Source organism: Cricetulus griseus, chromosome 2, assembly GCF_003668045.3.
Source record: "Cricetulus griseus strain 17A/GY chromosome 2, alternate assembly CriGri-PICRH-1.0, whole genome shotgun sequence".
Lineage (NCBI taxonomy): Eukaryota > Metazoa > Chordata > Mammalia > Rodentia > Cricetidae > Cricetulus > Cricetulus griseus.
In genome coordinates, this window is record NC_048595.1 from 374,320,257 (window position 1) to 374,341,155 (window position 20,899).

At 47.8% G+C, this 20,899-nt stretch overlaps 1 protein-coding gene across 15 annotated transcripts in view; it reads right to left on the bottom strand.

Annotated features, from left to right (window-relative positions):
• Positions 1-13,885: 13,885 nt before the first annotated feature.
• The window catches only part of Rbfox2 (RNA binding fox-1 homolog 2), a 249,525-nt gene continuing 242,511 nt past the window's right edge, over positions 13,886-20,899 (bottom strand). For all 15 annotated transcript variants that reach the window (XM_035440732.1, XM_035440734.1, XM_035440737.1 and 12 more), the window contains 2 exons: positions 20,679-20,751; positions 13,886-19,057 (listed from right to left, as the gene is read on the bottom strand). In XM_035440732.1, the coding sequence (XP_035296623.1) occupies positions 19,013-19,057; positions 20,679-20,751 (118 nt within the window). In that variant the 3' untranslated portion in view covers positions 13,886-19,012. The remainder of the gene's footprint in view (positions 19,058-20,678; positions 20,752-20,899) is intronic.

The following is a 20,899-nucleotide window of genomic DNA, read 5'->3' on the forward strand; positions in this document are numbered from 1 at the left end:
GAGATACTCATCAACATGTTTCTTTCACTACGATTTTAATTTGCATTTTCCTAATGCTTGAGGCATTGGACACCTTCCTTGGTGCCATTTGCCACAGATTTATCTATGAAGAAATGTCTAGTCCTCTGTCCCTTAAATTAGGCTGGTTGGCTCTGCACTGCTGAGTTAATGTGTTATCTTGTTTTGTTTGTTTTTATGTAGGCCTTGTGCAGTAGTTTGAATATAATTGGCCCAATAAGCTCACGGGGAATGACACTATTAGGAGGTGTGGCTTTGTTGGAGTAGATATGGCCTTGTTGGAGGAAGTGTGTCACTGTGGAGGTGGGTTTTGAGGTCTCATATATGCTCTAGCTACATTCAGTGTCTTAGTTCACTTCTTGTTGCCTGCTGATCGAGATGTAGCACTCTCGGCTCCAGCATCATGCCCCACTATGATGCTAATGGACTAAACCTCTGAAACTGTAAGCCACCCAGTTAAATGTTTTCCTCATAAGAGTTGCCATGGTCATGGTGTCTTTTCATTGCCATAGAAACCCTAACTAAGACAGTGTGTTAGCTGCCTTTTTTTTTTTCCCTTTTCCTCCATGAACTAGCTGTCTAGAGGTATTAAATAAGGAACAAGCCAGGACTGTGTTCTAGTTAGCAGAACAGTTCCTTGTACCTAGGCCCAACTTTTCCTCAGTTTTCTGCCAGGCAGTTTTCAGAGTGTTCATGGTGCATCTGTGCCTTGATAACAAACTGCTTCCTACAAATATGGCTGCTTTTCTGTTCTCAGTTTGTTGTATTCACATTGGTTCTTAGGAACAGTCCAGATTTCCTTCTGATGTTGTCAGGACAAGGTCCTCTAGGGTTGTGGAAAGTGATTGTTTTTGACAATGTAAAGAATAAAAAAGGCAAGCTTTGTAGTAGTGGTGCACACCTGTAATCCTTGCACTTGGGAGGCAGAAGCAGGTGAATCTCTGTGAGTTCAAGGCCAGCCTTTTCTACAAAGTGAGTTCCAGGACAGCTAGAGCTGTTACACAGAGAAACCCTGTCTCAAAACAAAACTTAAAAACAACCCAAAGAAACAAAAAAACAAACCCAAATAAATAATAAATAAATAAATAAATAAATAAATAAATAAATGCAGGAAAAAGCCAGGTGGTGGTGGCCCATAACTTTAATGCCAACACTCTGGAGGCAAAGGCAGGTAGGTCTCTGAATTCGAGGCCAGTTTGGTCTACAGAGCAAATTGGACAGCCAGGGCCTCAAAGAGAAACCATATCTTGAAAAACCAAAAACCCAAACAAAGCAAAAGGGCAGGAAAAGCAAGGTCTCAGCCAGATGTTAGTGAAAATGTGTGCAAACACACACAGCAAAGAGATGGATTTCCCAGGGTTAGGAGCGAACCTACCAGAGATGCACATTTGCTGGGGAGGGATGGGGGTTTCTCTGATTTTGGGGATGGGATGAATCCCTGTTCTCCAGAGGGTGGACTGGATGGTTTGGGTATTGAAAGGGGCTGGATAATCCAGACAAAGGCTGGAGAGCAGACTGACTCCTGAGACCTGGAACTTCCATTAACAGTTATCCAGGGTTAGGGGAAGACTGTCCCACTGACCAGATCCCTAGGATTCAAGGGAGACAACCCACTGAACAGTTTCCCGGGGTTGGGGAGACCATCAGGTCTTTTTCTTAGAAAGGGAGAAGCAGGAAGTCGACCATCTTAAATGTTGAAGTGAAAACCATAAATCTATCAAGACCTCTTTTTCCTTTTGTCTGTCTGTCTGTGTGCCAGTTTGACTCCTAGTCCCTCACGTTCTCTCATTATTTCTACAAGACACTTCATGCCTGCAATCTGGAGACACCTTCACCTTGAAGAGGGTCACCCCTCCTGAAATCTGATGTTACCCTCCTCCCCAACCCCCACCCCCGGTTCCCCTAGAGCTGTCTCCTCTCCCCTCAGGGGCAGCCCTGATTTCTGCACGTTATTTCTAATGATGTTGGCATCATTTTCCTCGCAGCTTTGAGGTGGACTGCAGAGCAGAGTGGGCTGCAGTGTGGCAAGCAAGCAGGAAGGTCTCCAAACTGAGCAAGGTCTGCGAGGCTGCTCATCATTGGTGGTCAGGAGTGACTGCATCCGTCTGCCCCTGGTCTACCCACCCCTCCTTGCCTTGATGCCTGCAGGAGACAGTAGCTCAGAAGACAGGAGCACAGGGGGCAGCTGCACAGGAACAGCCATGGGCAGAACTCACAGGCAGAAGAGACTTGGTTGTGTGGCTGAGGTCCCACAGCCCCTCCCATCCTCTAAACCCAGGACTGTGCTGCCCTCTGGCTTGTGGCATGGAGGTAGACCAGAAAGCAGCTGAGCTGTCTTTTTCTGCTTTCCTCTATGAAAAGACAAAGAGGGGAGCGTGCCAAGCGTGCTGCATGCTGAACCCGAGACTATGGTGTGTACAGAATGCCCTGTCAGTGTCTAGGATCTAATTTCCTCCAAGGAGCAGTGTACCTACCCTCTTTAGGAGACAAAGCTAAGCAATGCAAGAGGGTGATTTCCTTTCTCTCTAGACCAGGTAATGTTCTGGACGTCCTAAGAAGAAAGAGGGGGAGGAGGAGGAGAGAGAGGAGGAGGAAGAGGAAGAAGAAGATGAAGGAGAAGGAGGAGGAGGCACATGAAGGATTAAGAAATGTGATGATGTGAGGCTCTTGGGTGGGTACCAGTGCCAAAGGAAGATAAACAGCAAAGAATCATGAAGGAGCTATGAAGAGGACGCAAGGCAACAAGGGCTCGGTGTCACCTCCAGCCCTGTGAGCGATCACACGTGTCCCAGAATGCAGAGTGCACCTAGGGAAACGTGAGCTCCCAGCTGTCCCTGCTGCCATGCCTCCCTCCACCATCATGGACCCTAACCCTCTGGAATGGGGGTTAGAGCCTATTTAATTAGAGTCTAACTAAATGCTTTCTTTTGTAAGTTGCCTTGGCCTTGGTGTTTCGTCACAACAACAGAAAGTAACTAAGACGCTTTCCCACCACACACATAAGCATTCAAACATATGAGCCTATGGGGCTGTTTTCACTCACACTGTCACAAGTTGTATCTCTCTAGTAACTTGTGCTTCTATGTCGTGTGCGTATTTGAGCTTCCAGCAGATTCCCCTGTCTCTACCTCTCATCTCACCACAGGAGTGCCAGGATTACAGATGTGGATCACCATCCATCCGTCTACATGGGATCTAGGGGTTGAACTCAGGTCATCAGGTATGTACACTTTTACCCATAGAGCCATCTCTTTGCCTGTGATAGTTTGAATAAAAATGGTCCCCATGGATCCATAGGGAGTGGCACTGTTAGGAAGTGTTGCCTCATTGCAGTAGGCGTGGCTTTGTTGGAGGAAGTGTGTCACTAGGGGGCAGGCTTTGAGGTCTCAGTAGCTCAAGCCAGTCACTTCCTGCTGCCTGAAGATCTGGATATGGAACCCTTAGCTCCTCCCCCAGCACCATGTCTGCCTGCATGCCGCGACACTTCCTGTCACGATGATAAAGCACTAAATCTCTGAAACTGAAAGCCAGCCCCAATTAAGTGTTTTCCTTTATAAGAGTTGCTGTGGTCATGGTCTCTTCACAGTAATAGAAACCCTGACTAAGACACTGCCCTAATTGGCCTTTGGGATACTGTTGTTTTTGTTTGTCTGTTTGCCTTCTTGAGGCAAGGTTTTGCTACATAGCACAGGCTGGATTTGAACTCTCAGCACTTCTCCTGCCTCATCATCCTCCTGAAGGCTGGAATTACAGGCACAGACTGCCACATTCATCTAGTTTTTGGCCTTTGTGCTTTTATGAGGCATGTGTTCAAACATGGGTCATACCTGCAGCAAACAGGAACCAAGTGCAATTGAAACATGAGGGCTTTGTCAAGGCTTTTGAAGCCTCCTCACAAAGGCACAGTCCTGGGATGACAGGCTTTAGGTGTGGGGGAGAGATGTGGTCATGCCTCCTAATCATAACAATGGAAGCTGAAAACTGAGGAGGGTGGGTGTGGTGGGTGCACCTATTGTTAGACCCCCGAAAACTCAAGTATTCGGGGTCCCAGGCCATGTTCGCGGTCACCCCAATCACCAGGTGGATTCGAGAGCTTGCTGCAAACTGCACGGGGCTTTATTGTAATTTAACGAGCTAACCCCATGTTAGCTCGGGTCTTTCACCCACCCGCCATGGCAGACGGCTAGAAAAGATGGCTCCTACGGGCTCCCAAAAGATCTTATAGGGCAGCGTAAGGGGAGTGTCTAGGGGTACGCACAGGCTTACGCACAGGCTCACGATTGGTGTGCTTCCAGGCTTGGAGGGCTTGCCCTGTGTTGATTGGTCAACTGGTTGTTATGGCCCATAGGCCCTCCCAGGGTGGTTGCTATGCTCTCTACGTCATTGCTGTGCGCTTGTCTGTAAAGCACACCCAGGGTCGTAAAGGATAGCGCCACCAGCTAACTTCCGATTGGCTCCTTGTCACGAGACAGGCATCTGACTTTCTAGTGACTAACTTCTGATTGTTTCCTTGTCACGAGGTAGGCATCTGACTTTCTGGTTTCTAGGACAAGGTCATAGAAGCACGTGTTCGACCATTATGGCTGCCAAAAGGGAAGCCGGTTCCTTCACTATAATCCTAGCACTGGGGAGGTAGACACAGTGAAGGGACCAGCTCCCCATTTTGGCAGCCATAACAACCGAACACGTATTTGTCTGACCTTGTCTTAGTCACTAAGGTCAGATGCCTGCCCCTTTTGGCAGCCATGACAGTAACACGTGCTTTTCTGACCTTGCCTTGGTCACTAGGAGGTTAGGCGCCTGCCTCATGGCAAGGAACCAATCAGAAGTTAGCTGGTGGTGCTATGCTTTACAACTCTGGGTGGGCTTTATGGACAAGCATACAGCAATGATGCGCTGAGCATAGCAACCACCCTGGGAGGGCCTCTGGGTCATTAACAACCAGTTGACCAATCATCACAGGGCAAACCCTCCAAGCCTGGAGGCACACCAATCCTGAGCCTGTTCGTACCCCTAGACACTCCCCTTACGCTGCCCTACAAGATCGCTCAGCAGCCGGTTCAAGCTGTCTTTTGCGAGCCATCCACCATGGCGGGTGGGTGAAAGACCCGAGCTAACATGGGGTTAGCTCGTTAAACAACAATAAAGCCTCATGCTGTTTGCATCAAGCTTTTGAATCTGCCTGGTGATTGGTGTGACAGGGGTCCTGGGCTGAGACCCTGGAGGCCTGAGTTTTCCAGGGGTCTAACAATAGGAGGATCATAGTGTCCTCAGTTACACAGTGCGATGGAGATGTCCTTCAGTGTGCTGTGACTCCATGTTTCTCTTGTTGGTTGATGAATAAATGAGGAGGACTGGCCAGTAGCAAGGCAGGAAGTATAGGTAGGGCTACCAGACTAGGAGAATTCTGGGAAGAAGAAAGCAGAGAGCAGACCAGAGGGAGATGCCATGTAGCCACCAGAAAGGTAGGACTCTCAGACATTCTCTGACAAGATAAGGCCATGTGAAGATACACAGATTAATAGTTATGGGTTAATAATTAAGAGAGACCTAGCCAGTAAGAAACCTGAGCCCTCGGCCAAACAGCTTATAACTAATATAAGCCTCTGTGTGTTTATTTGGGATTGAAGGGCAGCAGGATGGAACAGGATAGAAACTCTGTCTACAATAGTGAGTTTCAGTTAGTCTGGTCTACAAGAAGCCCCGTCTAAAACAAAACAAAGTAAAAAAACAAAACCCCAAACAGGTGGGGTGCTGGCCCAGTTGGTAAAGTGCTGTAGCCTGGATCTGCAGGGTGGGTGAGGGGTGGAGACGGGCCAGTCTTGGCCTAGCCAGAAATGACCAGATCTTAGTTCAATGAAAAACGGTCTCAAAAAATAAGTGACAGAGAAAATTGACCTCTGACGTCCACATGTGAGCACATGGACTAGCATACCCATTTACACACACATATGCACACTGAGCCTGCATGTGCACACACACACATACACACACACACACACACACACACACAGATTTAAGACTGTTGCTGCGATAAAACACCAAAGCAACTTCTAGAAGGAAGTTTACTTGGGGCTCAGGGTTCCAGAGGGTTGGCTCCATCACTATTATGGTGGCAATCATGGCAGCAGGCGGGCACGTGGTGCTGGGGTAGCAGCTGAGAGCTCGCATCTCCGCTCACAAACCAGAAGCAGAGAAAGAACTCATTTGTTCCTTTCTAATTGTCCAGTTCCACCTCCCTGCCTGTCTCCACCCTTTCCCAGCCCAGGAGGGTGTCTAGGCCCCACCCTGCAATCCAGAGCCCTGGGGACTAAACACTGTACATAGTCCTTGCATTATGAGGTAGGGCTGAATTGCACTTGCCATCAGGTTCTGTGGTAGAATATTATTTTCAGGTGTGTGACTTTTGTTTATGCTGCATTTGTTTAACTCTGTGGAGCTGTGATTCTTTGCCTCTCTAAAACACCTGGTGGTCCTAATAAAGTGCTGAACAGCCAATAACAAGGCAGGAGCAAGGATAGGTGGGGCTGGCAGGCAGAGAGGATAAATAGGAGAGCGGAAGAAGAGGAGGAACGAGAGACCAAGGAGAGGACGATGCCAGGGTTGAGCCACGCAGCCACCCAGCTACACAGCAATCCAGGGAGTAAGAGTAAGATCTGCATAAATAAGAGAACAGGGAAATCCTGGAAGCAAAAGGTAGATGGGATAATTTAGAGCTAAGAAAAGGTGGCTAGAAACAAGCTAAGACCGGGCACTCATAACTAAGAATAAGCCTCCATGTGTGATTTACTTGGTCGGGGGGGGGGGGGTAAAGGGGTCGGGGGGGGGGGGAGGGGCGTTCCTCAAAAGGAGAAAGAAACTTATTACAAGGTTCTGTGAACTGCCCTGGGCTACTAGTACATAGATCCCCACTGCCCTGCTGTCTCCCTGCCATGCACAGACCCTACCTGCCCATGACCTGTCTGGCTCCTGTCACCTGCTCTGCTGAACCCTACTTGAACTGGAGTCTGTGGGCCACTTCCAAGATGCCCCTGTACATGGCCTCTTCTTGGAAGAGGGCAGAGATGGAGCTTCCTTCCTCCTGCCTAGGTTGGGGCAGCTGATAGGATCTGGGAAGTGGGAATCCTGGGTTCTTATCTGAATCCCATCACTGCCTGGGAAGTATAATGGGAAGTCACTTGCCATTTACCCACATTCACCCCCCTTTGATTTCTTTAAAATAAATTTTTTTATTTACTTATATTTTGTGTAGGAGTGCTCTGCTTGCTAGCAGATGGCATCAGGTCTCATAACAGATGGTTGTGAGCCACCAAGTGGTTGCTGGGAATTGAACTCAGGACCTCTGGAAGAACAGCCAGCGCTCTTAACCACTAAGCCATGTCTCCAGCCCCCACTTTGGTTTTTAGAGATAGGATTTCCTCTGTGTAGCCTTGGCTGTTGCTCTGGAATTAAAGTGTGCACCACCGCCAGCAAGTTTACTTCTCTCGAAGGGGGTTGCACTCACTGACACCATGCTGAGGCTCTGGCCACTCCTCTCTGGTCAGCCTTCAGGAAGCCCTATAGTTTGAGTCTGTACTGGGGCTGGCATTGGGGTCTTTTGTGGTTGCCAATGGCAGGCCATATCGCTCTTGGCCACCCATATATAGTAGGCAGCCAGAGCTCTGAGAGCCAGGAAGCAGCAAGGGGCACAGATCTGTATCTAACAAAATCTGATGTGCTCTCCTTACAGTGGGTAAGTCTGCCAGTGGCGCCTCCCCCCAGTCCTGCTTTCGCAGAGGTGCTCAGACAGACTGGCACACAGTTATCTAATAGTGGCCTTGCCCAGGAGTTGGAGGACCCTGGGCCATTGTAGACACTGCTCTGAGGCCTTGGGGCTGCTTTGTGCAAGTCTAGTTGGTCTACAGTACTGGCTTTCCCCTCACAGGTTCATTCCCTGGAATTAGAGCCAAGAGCTGCCAAGTGCACCCTCAGAAGAGCCTTGCTGTGCCACTTGGGAAGCCCTGCACAGCACTGCACAGGTCAGCAGCCATAACCACCTGTGAAGCCTCCTAGCAGACAAATTGACCTAGAGCCATGGTTCTCTAAACTGTGTAGACTGTAATGAGCCAGGATCCGGACCAATGAATTCAGAGGAAAATCTGAACAGGGATCTTTTTTTAAGGGGATATTTTAGTTAATAGAATTTTCTAGCTCCATAGGTGCCAAGGTTTGTAATCCCAGCTACTTGGGAAACTGAGGCAGGAGGATCACAAGTTCAAGGCCAGCTCCAACAATTTCCCTTACAAATGTTTGAGCTGGACGAGAATACCAGAGAACTGTTTGCCATTTCGGGGCAAATTGACAGGTCCCCAGGATGGTCCCTGAACCCGGCCTCACAGCTGCTCCTGGAGTTACACTTGCACTTAAGGCCCTCGTACCTGCCACAGTGGGTTCTGGGTTCTCAAAAAGCTGCTGTCACCAACGTTTTGATAAATATCTTAGAAAACAAAACTACTTTAAGTGGTAAGAAGTGAAGCAGAGACTGGTGTCAAAGTGCCAAAGGGTGGCAGTGGGGCCTGAGGCTTTAGGGGGACGGTGGAGACCTAAAGCCAACTCTAGCTTCATGGTCACCAGCCCTTTCTGGAAGTCTGGCAGGGTACAGAGAGCCATTGAGGTCACAGACCTGGAGGGGTTAACTCTTGCTTGGCCAAAAGTGCACAGGCTCCCATGTGACTGGAAGCCTGGGTGAGGATTGGCAAGAGGAGGCAGTCAAGGGCTGAGAACCCTTGCTAAGGGTTAGGAGCAAGAGCCAAGCTGGCCCCACAGTGCCTGCTGCAGCAGAGGCCCTGTCCTGAGCCCCTGAGCAGGGCTAGAGAGGAAGACCAGGTTGCCTGATCTGAGGGATGAAGGTGATGGCTGTAACTGGATCTGTGATGTTGGTCATTGTAAAAACTCAGGGTAATAACAGCTGTCCTTTGGGGGATGTCTCCTCTGAGGTCTGAAGACCTGTCAGGGAAGGGCTAAGTCTGTCTTGTCCATGCCAATGTCCCCACTATCAGGCGGCACTCAGAACATGCTGGTGCTATGAATGGTGTTGGACAGCATGGACTTCCTGTTTCATGACACACAGCCTTTCTGGTGATCTGAGGAGGGATGGTTTGCGGGTTGCTGGAGATTGAACCCAGGGCTTTGTGTGCATGACTGACATGTGTCTACACAGACTCACACTTCTAGCCTTGGAGAACAGATTCTTTTCTTTTCAATTGGAAAAAGTTTTCATTTCTCAACTTCCCCACGCAGAGAGATCATTCCCACACAGAGAAATCCATGATCTAGGGCTAGGTAATTCCTGCTGCAGCTAAGAAGATAGTGGCTGTGAGGACAAGAGACAGCTTGCAGTAATCCTGGGACCCCAAAAAATACCCAGGAAGAGAAACTTCCAAGAGACAGATAGGATTGGGGACCATGAAAACCTAGACTCACTGTCATTGTTTGAGTGTAAGCCGTGCACCATGGACTCCTGTTTGAACACTTGGTGCCGTGTTGACACTGCTATTCTGGGAAGCAGCGGAAACTTTGTGAGGTGGGCCTGGAAGGTGATACCTGTTTCTACTTCTTTTTTTTTTTTTTTTTTTTTTGAGACAGGGTTTTTCTGTATTGTTTTGGAGCCTGTCCTGGAACTCACTCTGTAGACCAGGCTGGCCTTGAACTCAGAGATCCACCACCTCTGCCTCCTGAGTACTGGGATTAAAGACATGCACCATTACACCTGGCCTGTTTCTTCTTATCTGCTGCTTGGGATGTGGCCACCCCAAACTTCCACTGCCACAGAAGCCACGAGTCACATCTTCCTGCCATGATAGGCTGTGCTGTCTGGAACCACCAGCTAAAATCGGCTCCTTTCCCTGACTGCTCCCACCAGATACTTTGTGGTCATTAAAACTCAGGCTGGGACAGATGTGGTGAGTCTCATCTGTTATCTCAACACTTAGTAGCCTGAGGCAGGAGGCTTACCATGACTTTGAGGCCAGTCTGGGTTACATAGTAAAATATCTCAGAAAAACAAGTGAAAAATAAACCAAATCAAAACAAAACAAACTTTTAGGCCGGCCAAGGCTATATAGAGACCTTGTCAAAACAAAACACTCATCACTTACCCAGTTGGCACTCCCTCAGATCCATCGAAGCTACTGGCTTATTTGAAAATAACTGTACACACATTGTGCTTGGTGGGTGAAAGCAAGTGGGTGTAGGATAAGAAGACATATGAGGCTGGGTGGTGGTGGCGCACGCCTTTAATCCCAGCACTGGGGAGGCAGAGGCAGGCAGATCTCTAAGTTCCAGGCCAGCCTGGTCTACAAATGAGTTCAGGGTAGTCAGGTTACCTTGTCTTGAAAAAAAAAAAAAAAGAAAAAAGAAAAAGAAAGCCAAATGAGAATGGTGATGCTGTGGGCTCATCCGTATTGCCTGGTATGTACTCCAGTCAGTGAGCAAGACTGCATTTCTGTGTGTCTAAGGCAGGAGACGCTTATCGTGGGAGGAACATTTGCTAGAAAAAGTTGCTATCAGCAGACACAATCATCAGAGCAAGCCTTGAAGACAATGAATGCCAATGCTTGCTCTAAAGACAGCCATGTCTTACATAGGGAAAAGTCATCATGAGTCAAAACTTCAAAAACATAAAGTCTATAAGAAGCCAGCCAGCTCTCACATAGTTGTCACAATTGTCCTGGAATGCACTTCTTCGTGCTGAAGTTCTTAGGTTTTTCTTATCAAAAATTCCAATACTGGGTATATATGTTGTGTAGATTTCTAGAGTTTGTCTTTCTTTCTTTCTTCCTTCCTTCCTTCCTTCCTTCCTTCCTTCCTTCCTTCCTTCCTTCCTTTCTTCCTGGTTTTTCGAGACAGGGTTTCTCTGTGGCTTTGGAGGCTGTCCTGGAACTAGCTCTATGTAGACCAGGCTGGTCTCGAACTCACAGAGTTCCACCTGCCTCTACTTCCTGAGTGCTGGTATTAAAGGCATGAGCCACCATTGCCCTGCTGACTTCTATTGAGTTAGAGGGCATTGATAATAATCTTTGAGTTGGTGTAAAAATAGTTGAAACAGTGCACACAATCCCTATGCCTGAGAAGCAGAGGCAGGGGGATCTCTGTGAGTTCCAGAGCTGTCAGAGTTATACAGCAAGATCCTATTTTTATCTTTTTTTTTTTTAAAAGGCCAATTGTATGGCTTCACGCATGAAACGTAAATTCCTCCAGATCTTAGGTGTGGTGATCCACAGTGGCATTCCGTCTCTTTCCCCAGGGACTTGGGTACCCATCCCAGCACTTTAGCTAATTAGTTTGAAAGCTGGGCATACACAGTGACCCAACTATGGGATGCACTTTTCTAAAGACGTAGAGCATGATACATGTGTGCAGCTGCCTGTGGAAGCCAGAAGAGTGTGTCAGATCCTCTGGAGCTGGAATCACAGGTGGTTGTTGCGTTGCCCCATGTGGGTGCTAGGAATCGAATTTGGTCCTCTGGAAGAACACACTGGGCCAGCTCTCTAGCCGGGGACATGCCCATTGACCTTGACCTCCGTCCTAATGAACATAGTTCATAGCACACTGGAGTGTTGATGCTTGCAAACCTATGCTTGTGTGTGTGTGTGGGGGGGGTGCAAGCTCAGCTGAAGTGCCTGGGGGCATGGAGAATTGCACTGAGTTTAGATTGCAGATTAGAAAATGGATCATTAAGGAGCTGGGTATATGGTCATGTTTTTAGAATCCAGGCAAAAGTCTGGAGGTCTGGCAGAGGAAGCCGGCAGAAGCCTGTTTTTCTTACATCAGAGACTAACACAGTAGCAAAGCTCACGAGTGGACAAAGTCATGTACCTTCAGAGTGATGGGTGCCATGACAGCAAACTAGGTAAGTACCGGGGGCAGTATGGAGAAGGCACTTAAGTTGGTGGGTGTTTGGGTCTTCCCAGGAGGGTGCTTAGATCACGACCAAGGGAGAACTGTGTAAGAGCTGGGTGCTGCCAGGTCTCAGCCAGAGGCAGGTGGAGACAAGCAACTCAGCTCAGAAACTGGCTGGTGATGCTGTCCCTATGGGAGAGGCAGCAACAAGGGTTTCTGAGTGGTGCTGTTAGAACAGGGATCCAGGATCAGTGGTAAGTAACCTGGAAGTGGAAGGTTTTCTTTCAAAAGGGTTTTCTTCTTTAACTAGAGCAACAGTTCTCATGACCCCTTTGGGCAGAGGGTGTAAAACAACCCTTTCACAGGGTTTAGTATCAGATATCCTGTATATCAGATATTTACATCACGACTCCTAACAGTAGCAAAATTGCAGTTGTGAAGTAGCAATGAAGTAATTTTGTGGTTGGGGGTCACCACAAAAATGAGGAACTGTATTAAAGGGACCCAGGTTGAGAACCACTGCTCTAAAGTATATTCACTGAACAGAATATGGGTTTCTTTTCATGACAAGTTCTTACTGTGTAGACCAGATGACCATGAACTCAGAGACCCACCTGCTTCTGCCTCCAGATAGCTGTGGTTAATGGTGTTTGCCACTGCTCCTGGCCAAAACATGGCTTTATACTTTCTAATGTATCACACTTGGTCAGAAATCCCCTTTAGCCTCTATCTTACCGTTATCCTTGTTTTTTTCAAGGGCTTTACCTGTTACCACTCACAGACCCAGGGGACTGCTGTGGCACAGATGTTCCCCCAAGTTTTTATGTTGAAATCCTCATGTCCAGTACCTAGCCCTAGTCACTTGCCCTCTTTTAAGCACATAGGCCTGCTGAGACTTGACCCTGGTGGAAGAAACAAGCTTCTGTTTAATCTACTCAGTTTATGGGCAGAAACTGCTGCTGGAATTAGTGACATTTTGGGGTGCAAGAAGGTGAGTTAGATATGAACTGGGCTGCCTGGGCCTGCACCCTGCCCTGCCACTTCCCACCCGGCTTTAGATACAATCCCCATTCTATGCTAAGTTTATAGTTTAGTAAGGGGGACACAGTCAGGTCGAGGATCTGTTTCTCTCCTTGAAGTGAACACACTATCCTGTCACTGTGTCACAGATCTGGAGACACAGCCTGGGTCAGGGTCACAGGTCATGAGCAGCTGTGTGGGTGGTATGGGAATCAGTGCAGGGGACAGCACTGCAGCTGTTTCCCAGTTTAGGGAATCTGCCAGTTACGGGGGCCAGCAGAGGCAGATGAGAGGACAGATGAGGCCACTGCATGGGGACACCACCTGGGACTAAGCAGTGTCTGTCAGCTCTTATCCTGAAGGTTCGCTTCCTCACGTGGGAGGCAGAGCCAGGTGGCAGCAGAGCAAAGGACAGGTGGAAGCTTATTCTGGGTTGCCATAGAGAAGAGAACTTGGGGGAAGAAATAAGAAAACATTTAAGCTTTAAGATGGTATACAGGAAAAGGCTCATGATGAGAGAGGAGACAAGCCCCTTAGTGACAAAGTGGGAGGGTTGGGTCCCAAGCATAGGTGGGGCTCACCTGAGAGCTGGAGACAGCAGGCACGGAGCAAGGAAGAGGTCAAGGGCCACACACTTGAGAGCAGAAAGCCACTCAGGACACTCCCCATGACACAGGAAGGGAGTGGCTGAGGGGAAACTTGAGATATTTGGGATCCCGGCTGAGAAAGCACTACTGAGGGATGGTTGAAGGGCAGTCCAACAGCAGAGGCCTTCGCACAGCAGAAGCCAGGGAAGCAGACTCCCCGGGAGGGACCAGCCCAGAGGCGACAGGAGGAAGGAAGCACACTGTATCTCCCAGTTCCTGGCTCCTCAGAAACCTTCCAGGAGGAAGTGCGGGGGCTTCTCTCTTTCCCTAGTGGAGCCCAGGATTCAGGCAAGAAAGGAGGAGCCACATGCAGCCAGAGGTGGTGTTTCTCTCTTTTATTTAAAAACAGTGCTTCATTACCATTTGCAAAGGCTGAGGCAGTGCCCCTCCTTTGCTTAGAGTTTATAAAAGCCAGCAACATGATCAATAATTTATACACATGGAGAGTAATACAAAAAATAAGGAATAAAAGCTAAAGATCTAACTACTCCAACCTTCACAATTCCAGCTACTTGATAATAATAGGAGTAACCCAATGAATACTGTATGGTCTGAAAGCTACTATACAATATGGTTCTTAGGGAGAGGGGGAGAGGGAGGGAAGTAGAGACTGTCACAAAGCCCTGGTGCTTCTCTGGAGTTAGCAGGGAAACAAGACCCTGGGCAAGCAGCTCCGGTGTCCTAGGGGGTGATTGTGAGAGAGGACAGGAGGGAAGGAGACATGGCTAGATGGTCAATTGTACAAGCATCCGAGTATGCCCCCATACCCCAGTGGTACCTGTCTTGCCATGGGGAAACTGCACGTGCTAGGCAGGCCACTCCTTGCCACATGGGTGTGGAGAAGAGAGGTTCTGCGGGACTTTGAGCCTTGAAAAGATTGAGACTCAAAAACCTAGAGCCTCAGTTTGCTCTGCAGCTCTAGCTTTGTATGTGTCAGCCCCGGGTTGGCTCTAGCTATTCACAAGCATAATGGTGACATAAGGGGAAAATTCATGTTCCTTAGGGGAAAAAAGAGGGGTCAGTTCATCACTCGATATATAATGCAGCCAAAATGAGCTGCCCAACAAGCACGCACACACAAAAATACTGTGAACAGAAAATATAAGAAAACAGCTAAGCTAGGAGTCCTGATGGGTACAGACAGCCATTAGAGCATGTCAGTCCCCAGAAAAACCAAACCAAAAGCATTTTCTGAAAAACTCAAAACCTTGCGTGCTCCTGGGAATCTGGCATTGGTAACCGGAAGGGGAGGGGAGGAAAGAGCGTCGCTGTTCCCTTTTTGCCTGCCAGGGTGAACGCAGCCCTCCCAGTGCTGGCATGCACAAAGAACTACCAGACAGGGCTGCCCCCTAGGCTGGAGGTCTTTGTCAAGGCAAGCTCGAGTTTTGGCTGATGAGAAGTTCTCAGTTACCAATCCCTGCCAGCCAGCACCACCATGGCTGAACTCATCTACTGTTTTTCCTGAGTACACTGTAACTGGCTACAGTTTCGGTAACTTGCATAAGAACATGGCTTCCACAGCCAACCACAATATTTCAGGGACCTGTGCCCCCTGGCTCACTTCCAGTGCCTCACTGAAGAGTTTGGCAATCTGTGGTAGTTGGTGAGCCTTTTAAAAGGAAAGTTGCCAAGGACTGTCCTGCACTCAGTAACCTAGAGGACACATGCTGGTTAGGACACCCAGAGCCTGCTTGGGACGGGGCCCTGTTTCCCGCTCTGGCTCGGGCATGGCAATTGCCTGGCTGATGAGGAAAGCAAGGGTGAAGGAAGTACACAGGAGAGGGAAAGTCTGGGAAGAGGCTTCTGGACAGCAACATTTCCAAAAATATAGTGTTTTATGCAACAGAGAATCAAGTGTCACTGGTGTATACTACAAATGGTCAGACATTCTCAAGAGCATGACAAAATAAAACACACGTTTACATTAGATGTTCACCGTGCCCACTATTGTTTCCTATCTGAAAACAGTGCAAACAGGTAACTTATGCCTTAAAACACCACAACCCCTTCCCCACCCCCCAAAGTCCCTTTCCTCCTAATATCTGGGGAAAGTCTGCAGTTCTGCAAACATTGCCATGCTAGAGTTTCGAGTAGTGGAGAACCGGCTGGGCCAAAGGGGATGGTTTGGCAGGCAGCTCCCTGCTGTACCTGACACACCTGTGTTCCAGACTGCCCTTGGTTGGTCTTGTTCGCCTGGCACAGGAAGGAGGGCATGCTAGCTCTTCTCGAATATCCTTGGGGTTGCTCCATTCATCTTACAGTCCCTTATGTCTGGAAGCTACATGACTAGTTACAGGATGGAGGTGGTCACGGACCTGCAGGCTCCGCCTCTAGGAAAGCGCAGCCTAAACTAAGCAGTTCAGCCCCTGAAGAGTCCACATTTTCAGTAAAACCATGAGATCCTCTTAAACTGAAATCCAAGCATCAGGCTGTTTCCAAGGGAAGAAAATACATTGGCTCAATTCAGACTGTGGCTGCTGCAGGGTGATGGCAACTGGTGACAGGAGGTTCCGGGAAACCTGAGAGCCTTAAAAATGACGAGTAATATGGTGGACCTGGGCTGAGGTCAAACTAAGTAACACAGAAATTCTAGAAAAGACCTAAGGCAGCTCTCTGGGCTGAAAGAGGGACAGCCAGATGGACGTTTTCACTACATATCTCCTTAAAGGAGCCCAGCTTCTAAGGTAAGAGCCGCAGCATAGAAAACTCAGGCTACAAATGCCTGCAAAGCTGGAAATGTCCTTCTCAGGCTGAGACTCAGCTTCAGTCATCCTTCTGAAACCATCACCCAGCACCCTGTCACAAAATGCCATCTCCTCTAGCCTGTTTCCTAAAGCAGTCCAACATGCCAGCACTGTGGCCTTGAGGACTAACCATGAATGAGGCAGATACATTGGAATCCAGACACTTGGGGGAGCCCCAACTCTCAGTGCTCACTCCAAAATCCAAAGACCCTTGCATAAAAAGCCAATTCCATGTAGCCTTCCTTGGAAAAGGAAGCCGAGGAAATGGCACGGGAGAGTGTACACACAGCAGAGACACACTGGCAAACAACCGGCCTTGGAGGCCTCAGCCAGAACCAGCTGAACTGAAGTGCATGAAGGCCCCTCCAGCACAGGCCATGGGAACTGCCTTCCTCACCCTGCCATGGCTACCCTTATTCCTGTCTAGGAGAAAGGAGAAGGCTTCAATTCTTTTTCCCTTTCTCCCCTTTATGGATACAACTGTTGAGGGGCTGGCCTAGTCTCCACCAGGTAAAGAGGCTTGCCTTTTTGTGAGAATGACCCTTATTAAACATGACCCAAAATTTCTATTCCTTTAGTAAGGACATTTTCTCAAAATGAAATGAAAGAAAAAAAAAATCCCTCTGCCATCATTCTTTAGAATTCCAAGAGGCCCCAGCCCACCCCTTCCCCCAACTAAAATATTTGCGGACATACAATAGAAACTGTCATAATAGCAACAACAAACTAAACTTTGGCCTGGGGGAAGGGACTCCATAAACGGTCAGTGGAGGGCCAGTCTTGTTCCCCACTCTACACATTGTCCCAGAATCAACGACCACACTGAAGTCTCTGGCTTCTATGCTGTCTCCTCAGATATCACAGGAGATAGGATCTGAGGGCAAGACGGTATGTGTCAATTGCAGGCCAGGGCCCGGCTTATAAAGGATGCTTGATGCGGTCAAATGTCAGCCATTTTAATTCAGGGACATGAGTCATTTATCAGTCAAAAACTTGTAGAGGCAGAGGCAAAGACAGTAACAAAAGAACCAAAACCCCAGTAAAAATAATCCTGAAACAAACTAAAACAAAGCTCGTGTCTCTGAACTCCCTTTAGCAGGGAGCTCTTAGGTGACTGACCAGGGAGCTAGCTGACATGCCAGTTTCCTAATGCCTACATTTTGGAGCCTCTGTGGGATCCCTGCCTTATTTGGGTACACCTCAGATCTGGGGAAGAAGTCCTTTGGAAATGAAACTGAAGCCAGGTTTCACTGCCATGGGCCCTGCAGGAGGACCTTGTATTTGACACCCTCCTTCCAAGGCAGGCTTGAATTCCATGGCCTGTCCTGTTAATGTTCTCCAAGGGCTCCAGGTGCTTGGCTGTGACTCTGGAGGACAGAGTGAAGCTGGGTGCAGTGGTCACAAGGGCAGGAGACTCCTAGAGGTTTGGAAGATGGAAATTCCTATGGCTTTGGAGTGAGTACAAAGGGCTCTGTCTGCCCTTACTTACTCATTACCACACTTGTAGGGATAGCCGACCTAGGGGCTTCATTCCTTATCTTGCTGCAGCACAGGCTTTCTGATGCCCTTGTTACTCTGTACTGACTTTGTGTTGCAAGAAAAGGAAGGGGTATCAGGCTGAACATCCCCTTTTCTCTCCTACACATTCTTTAATGGCTCTGGACAATTTGTACTTTTAATCCTCAAGCTGTGCCCAGATATCTGGGAGGAAATGTGGCCACTGACTATTCATTCTTCTGCCCCTGGGTCCTAAATTCCTGAATCTTGAGGACATGGGAGTAGCATGTTAATAAAGAATAGATGAGTTGCACAGTGGCTCAATTAAAGGGGCAGCAGCCCAGCAGGAAAGCTGGGATTTTGTGTTTCCTATTCTGGAACTCACTCCAAGTTCAGTTTTCTACTGACTGAGGTGTCTCTTATCCGCAGCCTGAGAGCATGCTGGGGACATCAGCTCTGCAACTCCCAAAGCATGCCGGCAATCCCAGGCTGTGAATGTAAATGATTGTAAAACAATGCAGACAGGAGGGAAGAGGAGAGAAAAGCATCTTTTAAATTCTCCTCTTTTACAAGCACAGACTCCTACCTAGCAGCATGTGGGTTCTAGCCACAGCCAGTGAGAGTCTCAGGTGGCCAAAGCCAGGCCAGAAGAGCACACTGCTGCACTGCCGGAGAGCTGGCCCCACCCTGCTTGTCCCCCCACTCAGCACCAGACACACTTTGGTAATTCTGACTGCTGGCTTCTGATCAAATACATGTATCAGCTCCTTCCTCCTGTCTTCTGTGACTGACAGAATAAGCTAAGCATGGACATACAGACGTGGAAATGCAGTATTTTTTTTTTCTTTTTAACCACAGTTTAAAAAAAATTAAAAAATCAAAAACAAACAAAAATCCAAAACAAAAAAACCTAAAAACTCCCCCCAAAACAAGAAACAATCTCACCAAAACAACCCCCCCAATCCAAAACAAAAAACAAAACAAAACAAACAAAAAAGCACAATCTTTGGAACAAAAGAATTAAAGGCAGAAATTTAAAGGAAAAATACATATTCAAAGAACATAGTGAGGTATAAAAAAGTATTCTCTCTTTTTTGTTTGTTTGTTTTCCTCTTCATCTTGCTATAGAGTCCTCTACTAGTAAATATTGCAATAGCCAGGCCTCATGAACTGGGGGCTGTCCCATTTGCAGGGTCTCACGTCACTTCAGTAGGGGGCAAATCGGCTGTAGCCACCTCGGTACAAACTCGCCTGCAGTAATTAAAGACATAAAAATAATTGAAAGGTGATGAGAGAAGCATTAGAAATGAAGTAACAAGTCCTGAGACAGGACTGTCACCTGCTCGGGCAGCCCAGTTGGTGGGGGCAGCACAATGGCTTACTCCTTGGTTACAAGACTAAGCAGTGAAGGCAGATCTGGCATAGTGTCCAACTGGTCCTACAAAGACAAGTCCTACAAGTTTGTTTTTGTGATGCTACTAGTGTCTTGATAGCAGCTGGACCACTGAACCCCCTTCTCACACTTGGCCTTTTATGAGTATGCCACTTCCAGTTTCTCCTTGGCAAAGGTGGTCACATTCTGTGTTTGAGATGATGCTACATTTACACCTGAGTCAGCCTTTCAACCAGTGAGACAGATCTTATCTACAATCTATGAAACATAGTTGTCTCAATATCCATGGGTCATTGATTCAAGAAATGCCCAGGGATGCCCAAACTCAACTAGTCCTTTGTCAGAAAGAGTTAGTGTTCATGTATAACCAGACACACGCTCTGCGATGACACAAAAGGCCTAACACAAGGTTAAGCACTCTGCAAACTGCTAAAATACTGTACTGTTTGGAGACCAATGGGAGAATGAGTCTACATGGGAAGATAACCTCTCCCTGATACTGTGGTTGAGTGTTTGAATGTGAGGTATGGATGTGCATGCCACCCTGGTCATTTCCTCACCTTTTTTTTTTATGAATGAAATATGAATTTATTGATTATAAATCCATTTCTTCACCTTTATCAACTGACTTTCTCTGGTGTCTTACTTCTTTTCATGTGAACCTTCCCAGGAATCTTACCCTAGGTCTTTCTTTCAGTGTAGGGGATTTATTGTTTAGCATGAAATGAAACAGGTGTCATTATGGAGTCGCCTGCCCTTATATCTGTGAATCCCAAACAGCAGTAAAGGCATCTAAGCCAAATCCAAGAGGGCTGCAGCGAGAAGGTTAGCCCCACGGATTATTTTAGACAAGCTTGCTCTATGTACTTTGCTAGAACTGCTCTAGAATCTACCTCTGCAGTGTTTACCATACTATAAGTCCCAGTACTACCTATATACCAGAAGACAATGGGACAGGAGGGACATCGTTAGGCATTGGTAATTAAAAATGCAATATACTAACTACAGTGAAAACTGGGCACCTTAACATTCCCAAGCCTTTGCTACTTTCAAGAACACTATGCTACTGGTATGTACCCGGCACCAGAACCCTCTCCCTTCATTGTTTCCTAAATGACATCATTACTGTCACCTTCAATCCCTTTCTTGTTACTGCCTTTCCAGACATACAGGTAAAGAAAGTAACAGAAACTCCCAGAGTCTCAAATAGCTTCTACACTTTGGCGACAGATGAGATGACAATGCATCACTTCTCCTTATCTTTCAAAGTTTTTGTGTAGAAGTTAGGAGTAACATGGCTTAAGAAAAAAGGTATACAGCTGGGTGGTGGTGGTGGTGGTGGTGGTGGTGGCTCACGCCTTTAATCCCAGCACTTGGGAGGCAGAGGCAGGTGGCTCTCTGTGAGTTTGAGGTCAGCCTGGTCTCCAGAGCGAGTGCCAGGACAGAAAAAAAGAGAAAAAGAAAGATATATAAACTTACCACAGCGCCAACTCCATAGCTGGCGGCAGGGGCGAGGGCATGGTAGGGGTCAGCTGTGTACACCCTGCCGTAGCTGGAAAAAAGAAGCACGGTCACATGAAGAAAGGGGACACTGAGACTGAGGTCTGTGCTATAGACTTGAACTCTTAGCAGGGAAAATGGCAGATGGAAAAAGCCTTCCTATGTCTGTTCCCCAAATGCAGTAACTGGGAAATCTTGAT